This window comes from Apaloderma vittatum, unplaced genomic scaffold (genome assembly GCF_000703405.1).
Source record: "Apaloderma vittatum isolate BGI_N311 unplaced genomic scaffold, ASM70340v1 scaffold13486, whole genome shotgun sequence".
NCBI classification, from domain to species: Eukaryota; Metazoa; Chordata; class Aves; order Trogoniformes; family Trogonidae; genus Apaloderma; species Apaloderma vittatum.
This window is the reverse complement of record NW_009722357.1, coordinates 44,349-61,580: the sequence shown is the minus strand read 5'-3', so window position 1 is coordinate 61,580 and position 17,232 is coordinate 44,349. Positions and strand designations below refer to the sequence as shown.

General features: G+C 40.2%; 1 protein-coding gene across 1 annotated transcript in view; it reads right to left on the bottom strand.

Moving 5' to 3' along the window:
- LOC104275717 (zinc finger protein 827-like) overlaps nt 1-17,232 on the bottom strand; it is a gene marked incomplete at its 5' end in the record, with an annotated part of 61,475 nt that overhangs the window by 8,389 nt on the left and 35,854 nt on the right. Inside the window, 2 exons of the mRNA XM_009871752.1 lie at nt 1,317-1,488; nt 3,002-3,115. Of these exons, the coding sequence (XP_009870054.1) occupies nt 1,317-1,488; nt 3,002-3,115 (286 nt within the window). The remainder of the gene's footprint in view (nt 1-1,316; nt 1,489-3,001; nt 3,116-17,232) is intronic.

The window sequence follows — 17,232 nt, the reverse complement described above, 5'->3', positions numbered from 1 at the left end:
GCTGAACTGCCTTTGAACTGATGGCCATGCCAATGCGATTAAGGGCAGGCACAGTGCAACAATCCTGTACATGCTATAATGACACTAAATAATCATAAAGTTAATTAAAAACTACAGATTCCAGATGCTGCGCATCACCTAACTGATTCCTTTGGGCAATAAGAGGCATTGCAGCTTTGCCAAGATGTTTAGTACGGCTGATACACTGACAAACAGAGAGCTTGCTGCACACTCCAGGAGTTATTTTCAAGCCCTGGAATGGTTCCCATGCCAAACTGGGATCTTGTGCAAAACTGCCTGGCAGTTTTAGTGTAAGCAAGTAAAAATCAGTTCAAACATTTCTTATGCTTGACTGGAAAACAGCAGTCATCAGCTATGCAAATAATTAGCAGGGATACAGATTTCACAGCCAGTACATAAACAGAGTGATATTGAGAGGCAACAGAAAGGACCCGTTAATTTAACTTTCTTTGCAGAGTCCTCCTCTTTGATTAGGGCATTAACATTTAAAACAAGCCAAAAACATTTAAAGAAGGAGTATACTCTAGGGCACTATTTTACCTTCCCAGGAGACGGACTAGATAATCTAATCTGGCAAGGTCTCATTTACTTCTTACTTTTATGAATTTGTAATTAAATCTGCTCATGGCACTTTGACTAAAAGTAAGAGTGATTTGATAATCTGCATGGCCACTGCAGTGTGTACCACAGTTTGCAGAGTGCACAATGATGCGTATACGAGGAGAACATCCAAATACCTAGTCTACCAGGGCAATTCCTTTTAATTTTTCAGGCAAATTCTCCTAAAGATTGTCTTTCATCAGGTGGGTCACTGAATGTCCGTACCTCTGGCAAATGGAGGAAACGTGTATATAGGTACAACAATTCTTATTATGCCTTCCTGATTGCTTTCATAGATTTGGATGAAAACAATGGAGGTGTCAGAGGCAACTGGAAGCACAGTGCCTTAGATTCGCTGTGTACATGATGGGATGTTTTGAAACACAAAACCTAGACAGACGCTGCATAAAAAGCTACGGAGGCCTGTAACACTCCATCTGCCTCACAAAGCCATTTAAGAAACTCAGCCCCAAAGCAAACCCTAGAGTCCTTCCCGACAGCTAGCCAAGTCAAACAGCATGAGGCAGCCAGCTGGGTTTTGCTGCTTAGCCTAAGTCAGAAATGGGCAAGAGAAATATTTTCAACATGGTTCCACCCCGCAAAACCAGAAGGGTGGCCCTGTAACAGGTCCTTAGCAGGCAGGTAAGACATTCAGATTCCAGTGGCTGGTGCACAGCCCTCATCTGGGTCCTCACCTGTAGTAATAAGGGTGCTTCTTTCCATCGCTGCCTTCAGAAGTGACAGCGCTGACAATGTCCTCAGTGTCTGTACTCACCAGCTTCACAGAATGGACGGTCAAGTGCTGGTTCAGATTAGCACGGCACTTAGCAGCATAGGGGCACAAGTGGCATTTGTATTTTCTCTCTTCTGAAAAAGAAATAGAAAACCTTAAGTGTATACTTCATCTTAAGCAAGCTATTTTTAAAGCTGCCAGTAACCAAGTATGCATTCCTTTGGGTTTCTCCAAGCAGCTTTCAGAATGAGGTACTTTGGAAGCTTGACATTTTGGAAACTTACAGGAGTTCACAGCGATTACTCAAAAAAATTTTTTTGAGGTAGTTTAGGGCTAGTTTTTTTTAACTTGCTCTACCATTTGTAGTCAGATAATACAAAACTTCATAAACTGGAAAACTGGGGCAACTGCTACTCTGAGAGCTGCAGCAGAGCCAATAGAGAAACAGGTCAATACTCTACAACTACTTCCTTTACCTAGCATCTTTTATTTGATTTCTGGGTCCAGTTATTCTTAAGGTTGCCCATGCGATCAGTTGCAGAGGGTTGCTGGTTGATGAATTTGTATTAAAATCTGAAGGCGAGGAGGAAAGCGAATGCTGTAACTTTAGCCCACACAAACTAACAAAAATGTCTCACTCTAAGAACATCTGAAGAAATAAAACAAATTCATCACAAGTTTCTGATGCTTCTCAACTTATACAATTTGAAAGAAAACTGATTTTATTTTAAAATAAACATTTCTAAATCCTGGCAGAACATTTTTTCTGTGTCAGGCTTTATTTTGCAAAGTGTTGATTAAAATAATCAAACATTGCATCAGCTTTTACAACCTTTCCCTTTGAGGAGCTGTTGCTCTAAATTTGAAATACAACGCTACAAGTGTTAGGAGAAAGGCATTCAGCAGAGCAGTTTAGGACTAAGAAAACTGCACAACACCACAGAACAGAGCATTGGAACCTTTTCAACATGGCTCTATTAGAAGGTACAACATACAGTGGCATTACACCAGCAATATTTTTCAGCACTACATCAGAAATTCTTGCTTTCAAGTCTTATTTTGTGAAGTGCACCTCAGCACGCTGACAAGGTGCATCTTCCATATAAAAACTCTGTTAGTATCAGTTGATTTAAAGCTGATTCACTTTAAGGAAGTAATATGGGGTAGGACAGCCCCTGTTCCCCTCAGAAGGACTGGATGATGAGAGCAAAGATGAATGACAGATATTAAATCTGTTCCATTTCACCAGATCTGAAACAGCAAGGCCAAGTCTTTTTTTGTTCAGTGACATTTAAAAATCTCATCAGGTGAATATAAGACAGGCTGTGCCTTCTCCTCACAAATCTGTTAATAGGCTTGGTTAACTAGTTGGTATCTACTAGCTGGTCTACAGGAACCCAGACAAACCTGAATTTACACATTTTGTAAAGATAAATTACAAGCAGGTTGTAAAGAAATAAAACGACAGTTAACTCCCTGAACATCAGTCTGATATTCTGTCCTGTTTTTGCAGTTGGCTCTGCTCTAAGGACACGGAGCTGAGGATCACACACCTGCTGACCTTCCTCCTCCTCCACTTAAACAAAACATGCTGAACACACAGATTTCCTCAGTGCTCTAACACCCAACCACAAAGCATCGGCTTACCTGTGTGCAGTGAGAGATGCCGGGACAGAGTCTGCTGTCGACCAAACACTTGAAAGAGCTGGTCATTAAATTTCCAGGATGGCAATCCATTTCCCACCTCCAGTTCCAGCTTTTCTGTTTCTATGCCAAAAAACACATGAACAGAAAGTCATATTTTAAAGACCTCTGAAGACTTGCAGACTGCATTCAGTAGAGTGCTGGAGATGTCATATGAAACGCAACACCTCGGCTGCATGCTGTGTGATCTGCCATATGAGTTAATGCAAAAAGAAAACTCCCAGCGATGGAAAGGAAATTAATCTTTCATAGGTACTCTAAAGCAGAACACTTAGTCAAAGTTCTAGACACAGACATAGAGAAAGAGTTAAGTCACATCACGTAAAGAGAGAAAGTTAAGAGTGAGCAGGGCAAAGCATTAACCTCTAATTTTGTTTTTGTGAAGAAACCACTCCTTTGCTTTTTTCAATCATCGGCCTTTGCCTGGTGACACGAATAAGTCCTGGTCTGAGATGGTGGTCTGTTTTACACTGGATTATTATTCATGTCTGAAGGAAGATTTCCAAACATTTTCATTTCTACTGACAGAAATTTCTGCTACATGAGCAGCCTGACATTGAAGGAGAACAAAAGATTGCTTGGACAAATATTACACTGAGAAGACATAGCATATCAGCAAGTGGGTGGCATCTGGGGTAAGATCTACTCAAGCACCTGCTGTCCTCAGGTATCAAAATCCCCAGCATCTTAGAGGGCCAGCCACTGAAAAACTGAGACCCAGTGTGAGCCCTTATCTTTAAAGAAGTGGTTTTAATTGTTTCAGAAACTGAAAGAGTCTGCCATACAAGAAAAGAAAATCCACACAGCATAAAACACAGACATGAAGGTACTCTGTAAGAAAGTAGAGACTGCGAATGAGGAAGAGAATAAAAGGTACGCAGCACTTCAGGAAGTTAAAAGCATGGACAGTTTTGACCTGGACAGAAGGGAGGAGGGAGGATAGAGACTGTGGATAGCAGTGATACTACTTAGATCAGTAATAGAAATAGTATCGGTGAGGCTTATGTAAAGAAATGTTCTCTGCAACGGTCCTGTTGCCTGAGGAGAAGGGATCGCTGTTGTCAGAGGTGCACAAAACTGCCAGGCTACTCGACAGCTTTCCAAATACAACAGCCAGTGGCGAGGGGGCTTGGTTTAAGACTTGCTTCTAAGTAAAAGACCTTCTATTTCCACTGGAATGAAAGATGCATCGTGCAGAGTATCCTTCTCTCAACTGACGCTGCCTGCCCAGAACTAGCTCTGCCAGAGCAGGTGTGCATACCGAGATGGAGGAAAACCATTTGACTTGGACTTTCAGGTAAACAGCAGGAGAGTAGCTGAGGACAGGAGTACAAAAACATCTTACTGAGTGTAAGTTACTATTGTGAAGGCTGGCACAAACCAGCAAAAACTTCATCTGATGAAGCACTGAGGAATAAACCAGCCCACTTGCACAGGAAATCTCTCACTGACAGTCACCTGCCACAGCAAATTTGACTGCCATGTCTGGAAGAGTCTCTCTTTCACAGGTAAGTGTTCAGATGGCTCCACTGTGGTTTAGACAATGAGCTTTCAAATATTGTACTTAGTTTATGCAATAATAAAGTACCTCATTTGGGGCAGATTCCACACAGTAACCTCAGCAAGTTTAGGGATGGCCATACTTGTAACAGCCATCCTCTTTTCAGCTGCTGTTACTTTCTCTTGTGACCCTATAATATGCACAATATTCGCACACCAGAGGAATTACGAGGCACCTCTCAACAACACATTTTTCTTAAAAGAATTTCTAGTGAGAGAGCAAGTTCTGCCTATTCAAAACACTAATTTTGTGAAATTAGAAAGGAAGACCACTCCATCCCACAAGGGCTGTGACACACAACCTCCAAGAACTTCAATAAAGAATGATTCTTTTTGTTACTATCCCTGAGTTCAAAACAATGGAAAAATCTGACTGTACTAATGCTACAGATATTTTAGCAGAGCTTTTTGAGTACATAATCAAAAGAGGAGTATGGTAATAATTACAAGAGTAGGTCACAAGGGTGTAGGTTGCTTCAATATGGTCACAACTAAAGTGAATTAATTGGGACACATACCAAACAAGCAGGCTCAGTTAAGTAAATAAGTTTCTTAACAATTCACTTCAGCATTAGTCATCAGCCCTCTTTTATCTCTTAAGAAGAAGAAATACAATATCCTGTTCCCTATGGTGGATTTATAGCTATTAGTTCTGGGAAGCTCATGGGAAGCTGGTAAAATATCAGCTTTCTGATTATCTTAAGCTGGTGAAAAGTAGTCCCTTGCAAAGCAGTTCCATATTTTGAGTTTGTTGCAAAAGAAAGTACTGTAGATTTTTTGAAAGTACTTCTATTTATTTTAAAGCTTTATTCCTGGAGTCCTAACTACAGCGCTTCTTTCTTCTCTTTTGGCTGAATATTCCGTCTGCAGCAAAGTGCTTTTTCTATTCGGCAAGCTTCTTAAGCTTGTTCACGGCAAGCCAGAGTTGGTCTCCAGTGCAACAGGAGCCTTTGTGGATGATTTCTCAGCATCACCACCTACTTCCATCCACCCTGCCCTCTGGGCAGCTTTGTCTGCAGCCTGTGTCCATGAAGCTCTGTGTGATGCAGTGGTCCAGGAATCTTCCCAGCACATACCCAGCGACTGACCTCACCAGTGACCTGAAGAATCAGGATAGTCAACATCCACGTTCAATCCATGGGCTCTTTCTCTAATTATTGCTGGGGAATGGTGCTTTCTGTGAAGTGAATGAAACTCCAGTGACTCTGAGACCATAGTCAGAGTACTCTGTGTATCCCAAAGCGTTCTACCAAGACAGCCAGCATTGTTAGCCTTTGAGAAAGGCTAACCTTACAAAGTGGCCAGGAAGAAGATGGACTGAGACCAGCTAATCACCACTGTGAGAGAGGTCCCACAGAAATGCATCTTTCACCATGGCATCCCTATACTAATATGAACAAAAAGAAAAAGAAAAGAAAGGACTTGCTATAAGATTTGTGCTTTAAATGAATACTCTACAACAAATCCAAAACTTCTAGGTTAGAGAAGCATACATGAAAAAATAAAATTGAAATTATTAAGCAAGTAATAGATTGCATTTCTATATGGGCTTTTAGTTTGAAACAAAATATGCTTAGTTAAATGGAAGGCCTCCAAGTTCTCCAGCACAACACTGAAATCGTTTTGTATAGAAGTCTTAAGAACTAAAGATTTTAGGTAAAGGTAGGACTTAATTCTCAGTGAAATTTCGTGAAATGCATCTTTATGGACGGCTTTCCTGTCTTATCACTGGTATCATTTCACTACTAACTACAAGCACAATTCATAACGACTAGCTGTGTAAAGCTGATCATCAAAGATGGGGTTAGAAGCTGTCGAACTGTCACCATCTGTGTTTTCCCTGAGGCAAGGATAAGGTGGACGCCAACTGCAGAAATACTGTTCTGTTCCTCCTCTTACCCTTCCAAATAGATTCATTTCTGGCAAACAAAGCCCAGGAGCTTGAGAGAGTCACTATTTACCCTTTTCCTAAGCCATTGGGCATAATTTTGAACATGTATGCATTTTCAGTTTTCACATATAATGATTTCTTCTTTTCCTCTTACCCTTAAACTCATAATATCAATATAGAGAGTACATTAACCACTCCTGAAAAGCCTTTAGCCTGACTTCTGTCAAGAAATGCTGAGAGAGGGTACCATATCTGGTTGAAGCTGTAACTGAAGAAGAGAACAAAGCGTGACCTGAATACATAAGTACCGGTCTAGAGTCACCAAATCAGCCTCGTGACTGCTAGTAGCTGTCAAACACAAAAAGTTCCACAGGGACTGGCTTTGAACTCCGATATAGGGTACTTTAATTACTTGTTTTCTTTTACTTAACTTACATATTTTTCAATTACTGCTTCACATTGTTCTACACCACATTATGTTTTAATCTGTTGTTCAATGCCATACCTACCTTTATATCTTTGTACTAACAATTGAAAGAATGAAACAACTATTTAACTGAAAAAGACAAAGCTAAGAAAACAAACAAAAAAAAGTATGCTGAACTGTCACTCAGAGAAGAAAAATTCATATTCATAACCATCGCTGGTTGTGGGGAACTCCACAAGTCTACAAAGAATGAGTGGCTTCAGGAGCTGAGCAGGAAAATACTTAAACTCTGTGCTTACTTTGCACCAGGCTTGAGTATCTGGCCAAGACAAGACAGATATGGAGGTCTGTGATTACCTGCTTAGATAAGGTCTGAAAACAAAAGCAGGTGAACAGTGCCTGGGGTGAGTCAGAGGTCTCACTGCCTGAGGTTGCTTCAGTTGAAACCAAAAGAGTTCAAGCCTCTGAAATGAATTTGGGCCTTGCTCCCTCCCACCACTGTTTTCTTTGTTGACAATACCACAAGCACAGGGGATGCAGGAGGAAGCTCCCATGGGGAATGCATCTAAAAACATCCCACCAAACCAGAAAATGAATAAATTGACTGAGAAGCAGTGCTGGACAAGGTAACCAGGTTTCTATGAGCTCACGGCAAGAGGATGAACACTACTGGTGGCACAGGTGTCCCACAGCAAGGCACCTCACTTAGCTCTGAAAGACTTAGGATATTAAACAGTCATCACATAACTTCTGGTTACTACCAGCCTGATGTGGATTGCTGCCACCCTGTCCTTTGTGATCTTCCAAGTACCCTACATTTACCCAAGAGGTAAATATACTGTATGCAGCTCTATATGAATGTCACAAAAGCTTGTTCCATTTGTAAGGTTATTTCTATTTTGTTATGTCTAAAAAGTTCAAGAAATTATTTATTCAGAAACAAGGTATTCAGGTCAAGCAGTCATGCACTGATTTAAAAACATGTATCTGGCCAAATAAATACTCTTTCCTCCTTCTGTCTGCATTTATCTATGTTATTACAATGTTTTCCTGCGTTCTGCAGTGCCCCCATCATCAAAGATGCATTTTATTGCTTTGGAGACTTGCACTTACATGTTCATCTATCACCTCTGGCAAGCACACTGTATTTAAAAACTGAGAACTTTTTTGCAAAATATGTAATTAAGGCTCTGCTGCAAGCTTGTTTGCTGAAAGCCTGCAAAAGGCTCGTGAGTTCAAAAATATATTGACTGTATGAAACTGCAGTGCTCCAAATACTATATATCTTACTCCCCTCCCAGCTTACTTTCACAAAGGTTTTATCTGTAGCACCAGAATTTTTATTTCTACTAAGTCAGTTAAAATAAACAGAGACGTTGTGGAGTCTCCTTCTCTGGAGACATTCAAAACCCGCCTGGACGCGTTCCTGTGTGACCTACTGTAGATGACCCTGCTCTGGCAGGGGGGCTGGACTAGGTGATCTTTTGAGGTCCCTTCCAACCCCTGACATTCTGTGATTCTGTGAATCCTTCCATATATACTGTAGTTCCGAGTAAGATATGTCTTGCAACTTACCTAAGGTATCTGTGATCCTGAATGATCCTGCAGTCTTCATTTGTCACTGCCAGCATCCTAGCAACCTGTCTGGTCTTATTTTAGGATATATCTTTTGCTATGAGCAGATTCATCCACTATTAGCCAGAGATAAGCAACTGTGTGTTTTTGCATAAAAATTTTCAATATTCCCCACAATTATCTTTTTTTTAAAAAAAAAACTTCAAAACTCACAATCTCAAGCTTCAGCTGAAATTGCAAGTTGGTTGGCCTGACCCCTTTGTGATGCTTGCACCAGCCTGGGAACCACCATTGGTGGCAAGCTAGCACGTTCAAAGCACGAACAAAGGAAAGGTCTATGTAGCCATGCTCTCACAGTCACAACGTGCATCAGGTATGCAAAGATACGTGGAGGCATTTAATAATATCCTAATAATAAAAACCAAAGATTAACATAAAATTATTGCTTAAACAAAAGAACACCAGCTCCACTTGTGAGGAGGACATGTAGTTTTTGTTTCGTAAGTCCTGAAAAACTGCACATAATCAGACCGTGTGAATGATGGAACAACTGCACAGAGGAAGCAGAGAAAGTCTCCTTGTTAAATAAAAAACTTTACCAATTAATGCTCTTTTTTTTTTTAAAATGCCTTTGCGAATATCTAACATTACTACGGAGTACGGTAAAAAGCAGTAATGTTAAATTAAAAATGATAAATTAAAATCCTTAATATGGAAAAAAATAGAATCCGAATGATTTTATGTAGCAATAGCACAGTGCTTAAGTTCCTCTTTCTGAAAAGAACTACTGGAAAAGTTGGAAATATTTCAATAAAGAGCTTGCATGAACCACAAAAAAGTAATTAATATAGTGCATGGAAGTATTCCAAATGCACAATGATAGACAACAACACTTGAAAAAGTCACTGAGAAGTGATAAAGATGTGTGATAAAGGGTTTTTGAAAAGAATAAAAACAAGTAAAAGATGAACTTTAAAGATGCCTCCACAGAGGAGCATGGAAAAACAGTGAAGAAGCCCACTTCACTGCTAAGACTGAGCCCGCTGCTCAGAAATAGACAGTCAGAAGCATGGTGAAAAAAACAAAACCTGAGTCAGGGCAAAGACAAGGTAGGGACAACACTGACTTTAAAACACAAAGGCTACTCCCCACCTTCTACCTTTGTGTCGAAGCTAATGCCTATTTTCACTTGACTTATAAAACAGAAGACTTCCGAGCAAACAGTGAGGCTTATGAAAACCCTCCATCCGATAACCATTATAAAGCTTTGAGATTTGCTTTGTATTAAGCTCAAAATGTAAGAAACAAACAGGAAGAGAGGAAATCCCCAGTTCAAAACTTAAATCGCTCTATGTAAATTCTTCGTGAGACGACTGGAGTTGCAGACTTCTAAGGAACCCTAAAGCTGCAGTAATATTGCAGCGATTTCTTGAAAATTATTTTTCCAACATGTGCACTATGACATCATGTTGAGGATAACACCAGGCAACACTCTTTACCTCCCCTAACTTTTCTTATCGACTGTACAGGTTTAGCATGAAGCATAAATTTGTCTTGGTGGCAACTTCATTCCTTACGCAACAAGAAAGAATAGAGCAAAGTAGAATTCCTGATATATGCAAAGTAAGGCCCTGAGCTGTGAATTTACTGGCCAAAAAGAAGCAGTCCCTTCAGCTTCACTGCGCAGACTCCAGGAGTTCCTCAATCACTCAGTTATCACAGTGAAGAAGGTCACTCTAGTTCCATGACTATAAATGAAATAATGTAATATAGCCTGGGTGGAAACTTTTGGGTTTTTTCAGTGAAGGAGTCGAGACCTGGGAAGAAAGGGACAGGAAGCATCAACAAATCTCCTCCCTCAAAAGCGTTTTTAAAAGCTTACCTGATCATTGTTGCCCAAGAGAAGAATCCATCCTTTCAACAGCAAAGAGCTCTATCATAACTTTTAGGGGTTTTTCTTGTTTAGAAATAACAACTATTGTAAATAAAAGTTAAATTCTGCATCTATTGTCAGAGAAAAAAACCTGATAATATGCTCTCTGTTATCTTTACACAATATGCTTCATTTCAAGATAACGCTAGAATATCCTCCTGAAAATACACTATAAGAGATTTACATAAGGTCATTCTAACTCACTCCCAAGCAGGTGGCCCTCACATTCAGCTCAACTATTTAAACTGCTTCTAACATTTATTTTTGGTGCTACAACACTGAGTTCATATGAACTTACAAAAGTATTATTTGCTCCTATTTTTATTGTTAAACCACAACTAATTAATTTCTATAATGCCACAGGTTTCTTCTTCTTACAATGCTGCTTAAGATACACTTCTTAAGAAATTGTTTAAAAAAATCACTCAGACAAATTTGTGCATATTTAAGATCATTATGATGTTTCTTCAAGTTTTCATTTCTTTTCTTTTGTTTTTGTCACTATGCCAATTTCTACTTTCAAAGTCCATCTGAAGGTGGCTTTTCTTTCATAGAGAGAAAGCAATAACACATCTATGGCACTCTGCGGAACCGAACACTAATACTCACCATTCAGAACTCAGATACAAATAAAGAAAATTAGCCTTTAGACTACATTTTTCCTTCCAGCCTTCTGTATCCCTTTTAGTGAAGCAAAAGCTGCTGTACAAGAGAAACTGCAAGCTGGTGACCAGAAACCTGAGTGGGGGAGTGCAAAATAAAGCCCCAAATGCAGATTGAGTTGCTCTTCCTGAGCTGACTGAATTAACACAAAAGTGTTAAGTGCTCTGGCAGGGGGACTGGACTAGGTGATCTCCAGAGGTCGCTTCCAACCCTTAACATTCTGTGACGAAAGACAGAACTAGATGAAAGTAACTTTGAATGTTCTGCCAGATCCACCTTTCCACATTTCAGCGAGCTGCTGGGGAAAGCCACCACACTTCATAGTACATGGTTGCTGCTGTAAAATAAAACATTCTTACTGCTTTTATTGCAGATTCCCCAAGCGATAAGCAGTGAATCTGCCATTTCCTTGAAGCCCTTAACTCACTCTTAAAAGAGATTTACCTCTCTCCCTTACCACAAGCACAGGCATCTACCTGCAAACCACCTTCTTCCTTCTTCAACCTTTCAGGTTGCATTTGCAGGGCACTAGTCAGCAGTGCAACTGCCCCAAACTCAACTAAAACATCCGACAAGGCAAATTTATCCCCTCACTGAAATCATGCTGTAGAAGAAAACAAACCTCAGATTTCCTTAGAATATTTTTAAACAATGGTCTTCTTTATACATATACACACACAGATATATATATATGTGTGTGTGTGTGTGTGTGTGTGTATATATATTTGTATGTATCTATGCATATGTGTGTGGCTGTCTGAATAGCCTGACGAATTTTGGATTCAATTTACTCTTGGGCAGACTAATATTATAGAAGACAACCTTGTACAAGATAGGCGAGGACTGGAGAGTCGCAAGGTAACTCTAAAAAGAAATGTCAAGAATGATGTATTCCAATTCTTGTTGCAGAGCGATAAGAGTAATTTTAAAACCCGTCTTTCTATTTCATGTTGAGCTTTGATTTGGAAAAGTTTCATATTCAGGAAACAGTCTGTTTCAATGCTGATGTTCACTTTTACAAAAGATTCCAATATTAAGAGAGACAAAAGAGAATATGAAACTATAGATAGGTTTGAATAAGATGCAGAGACTAAAACACACCTTGCTGATTATTTATAAACCAAAAGTCTCATCTATCAAGTCTCTTTCAAGAGGTTATTTAATCACCATTATAACTTCACTACTGAATTTATTTCACAGAACTGGAAGGGACCTCAGGAGGCAATCTTGTCTCTCCCTCGCCCAGAGGAACACCAGCCACACACCAAACATATCCATCAGTCCTGACACATGCTTATCCAACTTACTTTTTTAAAAAGCCCTCCCATGACAGAAATTCCATTGCCTCCTGTGACTGTTGTGCCAGTACAAACCACCTTACTGCTAGAAAGTTTTACTTGGTGTTTAACTTAAATCTCCTTTGCTGTCATGTAAGCCTCTCATTCCTTAATCTGCCCATGTGAACATAGGCAATGTTTGTTCTTTTTTCTCAAAGCTGTCACTTTACATTTTTTAATACCATTATTACGTCTTCCCTCTTTTCTTCTCCAGCCTAAATAAACGCAAGTTCTTCAACCTTTACACACAGCTCATGTTTCCTAAACATCTGACCACTGCTGTCCCCTCCACAATGTTCTTGGATTGCAGGGTGCAAAACTTAATTCAGGGCTCCAGCTGCAGAGTAGGTTTACCACATGTGCCTTACAGACAACATTCCCGACATCTCAGCCAGATGTTTGCCCTTTCTGCAACGCATACAAAGTCAGCTCAGATTACAGCATTTGACCAAGACTACTCCAGATCCTTCCCTGAAGTTGCACTGCCTGGGCAGGTGCCTTTCGTTGTGGCACTCATCATTCCTCCAGGCACAGAATCATTTCCCCTGGCACAGAATTTTGTTCTCACTGACCTGGCTACTACTTTGCAGACTGTTTCTTCAATTCCTCAAAACAAGACTGAACTCTGATTGTGTCCCATGAAGCGCTTATAGCATCTCCACACATGGTGTCACTAGGACACTTAACAAACATGCTTTCTCTTCCATCATCCATGATTATCAATAAAAGGACTGATTAACATCAGAGGAACCACAGACCCTTTCAGAACTACACGTGGTCCCTGAGGTTTGACAGTTACACTTAACCACTTAATTATTGTTGTACCTACTCTCAGTTTCCCTGCTTCCTACGAGCATGTTGTTGGGGGCAGCACCAAAAGCCTCACTCAATCCAAGAGGTCAAGTTTCTTGAAGGACCTAGCAACACCTATTGTTAGGCTTCTTTCTCCAGGTTGGTTACAGTTGTCCTTCCTGAAGCCAACTGCATTTACTCTGCTGTTTTCCCTCCTTCCTTTCCCAAAACTCACATTCTATTACTTCATGGTCATCCTTCACCAAGTTGTCTTCCGTCACCTGTATCAAAACACAGGTCCAAGAACTTACTGGACAGCCTCTTGTTGTCCTGAATTTATTTGCCAGCAGAAAACAAGGTAGACAAAATCACACATTTCTCATTCCGTACTTTGGATGAGTGTGGCTGCTCAGGAAACCCTTTTCAACTCGACCTCCACTTCTGTTACATATTTATTTAAAAACATTGATAGCAACAATTAATTTACTTTTTAAAAAAATAACTTGCTGTTGAATAACTATGAAAGACTCAGAAAATATATAAAAATAATAAGAGATGCCAAGATCTGCCCTGTTTGAAAAGTCAAAAAACCCAATTGCTATGTTTAATTTTTCCATGTGGGATGAAACAGTTACTTTTGGCCATTTTGTTTTGGATTTGATGTTGATGATATTTCTTAACAGTGTTTGTTTCATGGAGTTTAATGAATGGGGTCTAGTTTAGGCCTATTCTGAATGAAACCAGAATGTATTTATTCTGGGTGAAATGACTTTGTTCTTCTGTCCTTCACCATGAAGTTGATACTGCTTTAGGAGGAAAAAGAAACAAAAATAAATGTTTTTGCCTGTATGAGAGAACTGCAGAGTATTAGAGGGGGGAAAAAGGTTACCCTGCATAAAGGTAGTCCTTAATAAAACCAGGATCACAAATTTTCAGATAGATGTCAAGTGCTTATCAAGACAGCTATTAGATATGGACCTGAATATGTATCTTTCTGTTTGCCTATTTTAATTAATACCTTCCATCTTGAATGCCCTGTAAATAACTGGCGAATTAATTAGTGCAGTGACTTCACAAGGAAAAGAAGTGAACTCTGTATGCAAAGTCCTGCTAATATTTAGCATGTGTTGTACTACGGAGTTTCATGTGTTCCCTAGAAGGGTCTGACCACATTCCCCTTAGTTGTAGGAATGTCCAATAAATACTGACGGTTGAGAAAAAATTAAAACATGTACAACTACGCACTTGCTGCACACTTCACTTGTCCTATTTTAGCCAAAGAATGCACCATGCATGTTTGAGTAAGAGGCGATTTGCTGATTTGAAATGGTCATTTCCTCATAACAATATTTTCAGTTCTGAAAAGGATTTTGTTAGTTATGAATAGTGTGAGGCTGCTCAGGACATCATAACTTTTACCGTATCACAGATCTGCAACACACATGCACTAGATGCAAACCTGTTTGACACCAGACCTAGAGAAAGCTGCAAGGGAAATGTAACGCTGTGATCAGTTGCAGCCCTGTTGGTTATGATCCCCTCAAATGAACCAGAAATCTGGAACCCTCTGCTCACGCCTGTAGTGCAAAACGGTTGTCAAGGCAGCTGAGTGCATCGCAAAAGAAGGCTGCACCCCGGCAGATGATCAAGGGAATCTGAAGACAGAACGCGCCAGATAAAAAACATGCTAGAGCCAGAACCACTGTCACACAGTTTAGCGCTGAATTTTGTTGAACAAATTCTATAAAATCTGTCTTGCTTCGGAGAACTACGCCAAGCACAGCCCACTTCTATAGCAGTCCAACTATCTCACCTTCCTAGAATCACTTTCCACTACTTGCCAGCTATCTGTCTCTTGCTATCAGACTTCAGAGACCAGCCTCGATGGCTGACAGTCCCTCGCCTTCTCGAGAGTGCAAAGACAGAGCGTGTACACCAGTTAACGGGTACCCAAAAGACATTTGTGTGAAGAGTGAAAGTAAAATGCATGCTGGAGAGAAGGAACTAAAATCAGTTACTCAGATCAATCTGCCATTCTGTCACAAAAATTTTCCTACCATCTATAAGCTGTCATACAGGTTGGATCTGTCAAGAGGGGTTTCTCCAGTACTCTTTTTGTATGTGCCTGTATGTATTCTTGCACAAATATACACATGCACAAAACCAAGAGTATCTGATTAAATCTTAGTCCAGATAGGTATCAGAAGAGAAGTAAAATTAAATGGGTGCTTTTGAGGACCGAGAGAACCAGACTTTGCAAGGTTTAGCGAGTACCTACCATTGTGTCCTGCAGGCAGAGATGAGAGCAGTGTGGCATCTACCTCCTGCATTGCTTTCAAGCACATTTCACAGAAATTCTGAGATAGAAATGAACAACAGGACCAAATGCCTGGTGGAGTATGCCTTGTGCAGTGAATAGAGTGCCACTTTATACTTTTCCACCCTGCCAGGAAGTCAACAGGGGTCAGGCACTCTCATCCTCTCAAGAAACTGAAAAGGATATCTGATATCCTGCATGGGCAGAGCTCATAACTCAGACCAAAACTGAAAGCAAATAAAATGACCATAAGTGCTAATAATGGGATAAAGTAGGAGAAAAAAATGCACTACATAATTCAATTCATATGCACGAGCACTCTCTCTGCAACAATATTGGCAATAAAAATTGCAGTTCCATCATAGGACAGAAAATGCTGCCAGGATCTTGAAATATTCTTTCAGACTTTCGAAGAAGCCTGAAGTTGGGCAAGTATCATTAAGGGACTGGGGCATATGTCATACAAAGAGACAGAAAATTCCATTTAAACATAAGAAAGCACTTTTTTTTACTGTGAGCATGGTCAAACACTGGCACAGGCTGTCCAGAGGTCGCCCAGAGACTGGATACACTCTTGGGCAACAAGCTGACTCTGCTCTTAGGAAGGGGGTGGAACTATACCTCCTACCTCAACCATTCTGTGATTCTCTCAAAAATAATAATCCACAGGCTCTGCTGTCCTGAATGAAACAGAAATCAATTTTTTGGTAATTGTGGTCCTAGCCCTTAGCCTTCCTCTACAAATTCTAGCATTCAGGACTGCGAAAAAGGCCTTCCTAAGCAGAGGATTACCCACAATGTGAAGTTTTTGGCAGATGTAAGCATAAGAAGGTGTGAATTGTTCTAACTCACTCCATGGGTACATAGCTGGGAAGCTATACAAAGACAATTCAAATGCCAACATTTCATTGCTGATCACTTCAGCAGAAATCCTCAGGGCTTGTGCAGATACAGTGGTCTAGGGGACCGTGTAAGATAAGTTAAAAAGTAAAAAGCCTGGCAGTAGGCTAAAAATGACCAAGAAGGAAAACTGTCACTGGTAACTTGGGAAGAAATGGAAACTAAGTTGGAATCACTCTAACCTTATATTCAGTTTATTGAAATCCTGATTTTCCTAACTAACCTAGTGATGACCAAAATCTAGGGCTGGTCGCTATAGATGATTGCTATCCACTTTGTAGATCATAGAATGCGTTGGGCTTTAAGCCACAGAAAATCACAACAGTGAGAGGTATATTTACCTCGAAGTGTCTTTAAAAAGGAATTAGGAGGGAAGACACAGGCAAAATACTTCATACTAAAGGACGTGGTATCTGTGCAACATGAACAGCTTAATTATGTATCACCTTCAAGTTAGAAGTTCTAAACACTCAGAGGGTATTTTTCAGCTACATTCACTGAAGAAAGTAAAGAAGATTAAGTGTGATCACAGTCATGTCAATCTAACACAAATAATGAAATTTCACATGGTCAAAAGATATAAAACATATTCATCAATGATCTTGATGAGGGGATTGACTGCAACCTCCGCAAGTTTGCAGATGACATCAAGCTGGGAGGGAGTGTCGATCTGCTGGAGGGTAGAAAGGCTCTACAGAGGGACCTGGACAGACTGGATCGATGGGCCCAGGCCAACTGCATGCATTTCAATAAAGCCAAGTGTAGGGTCCTGCATTTTG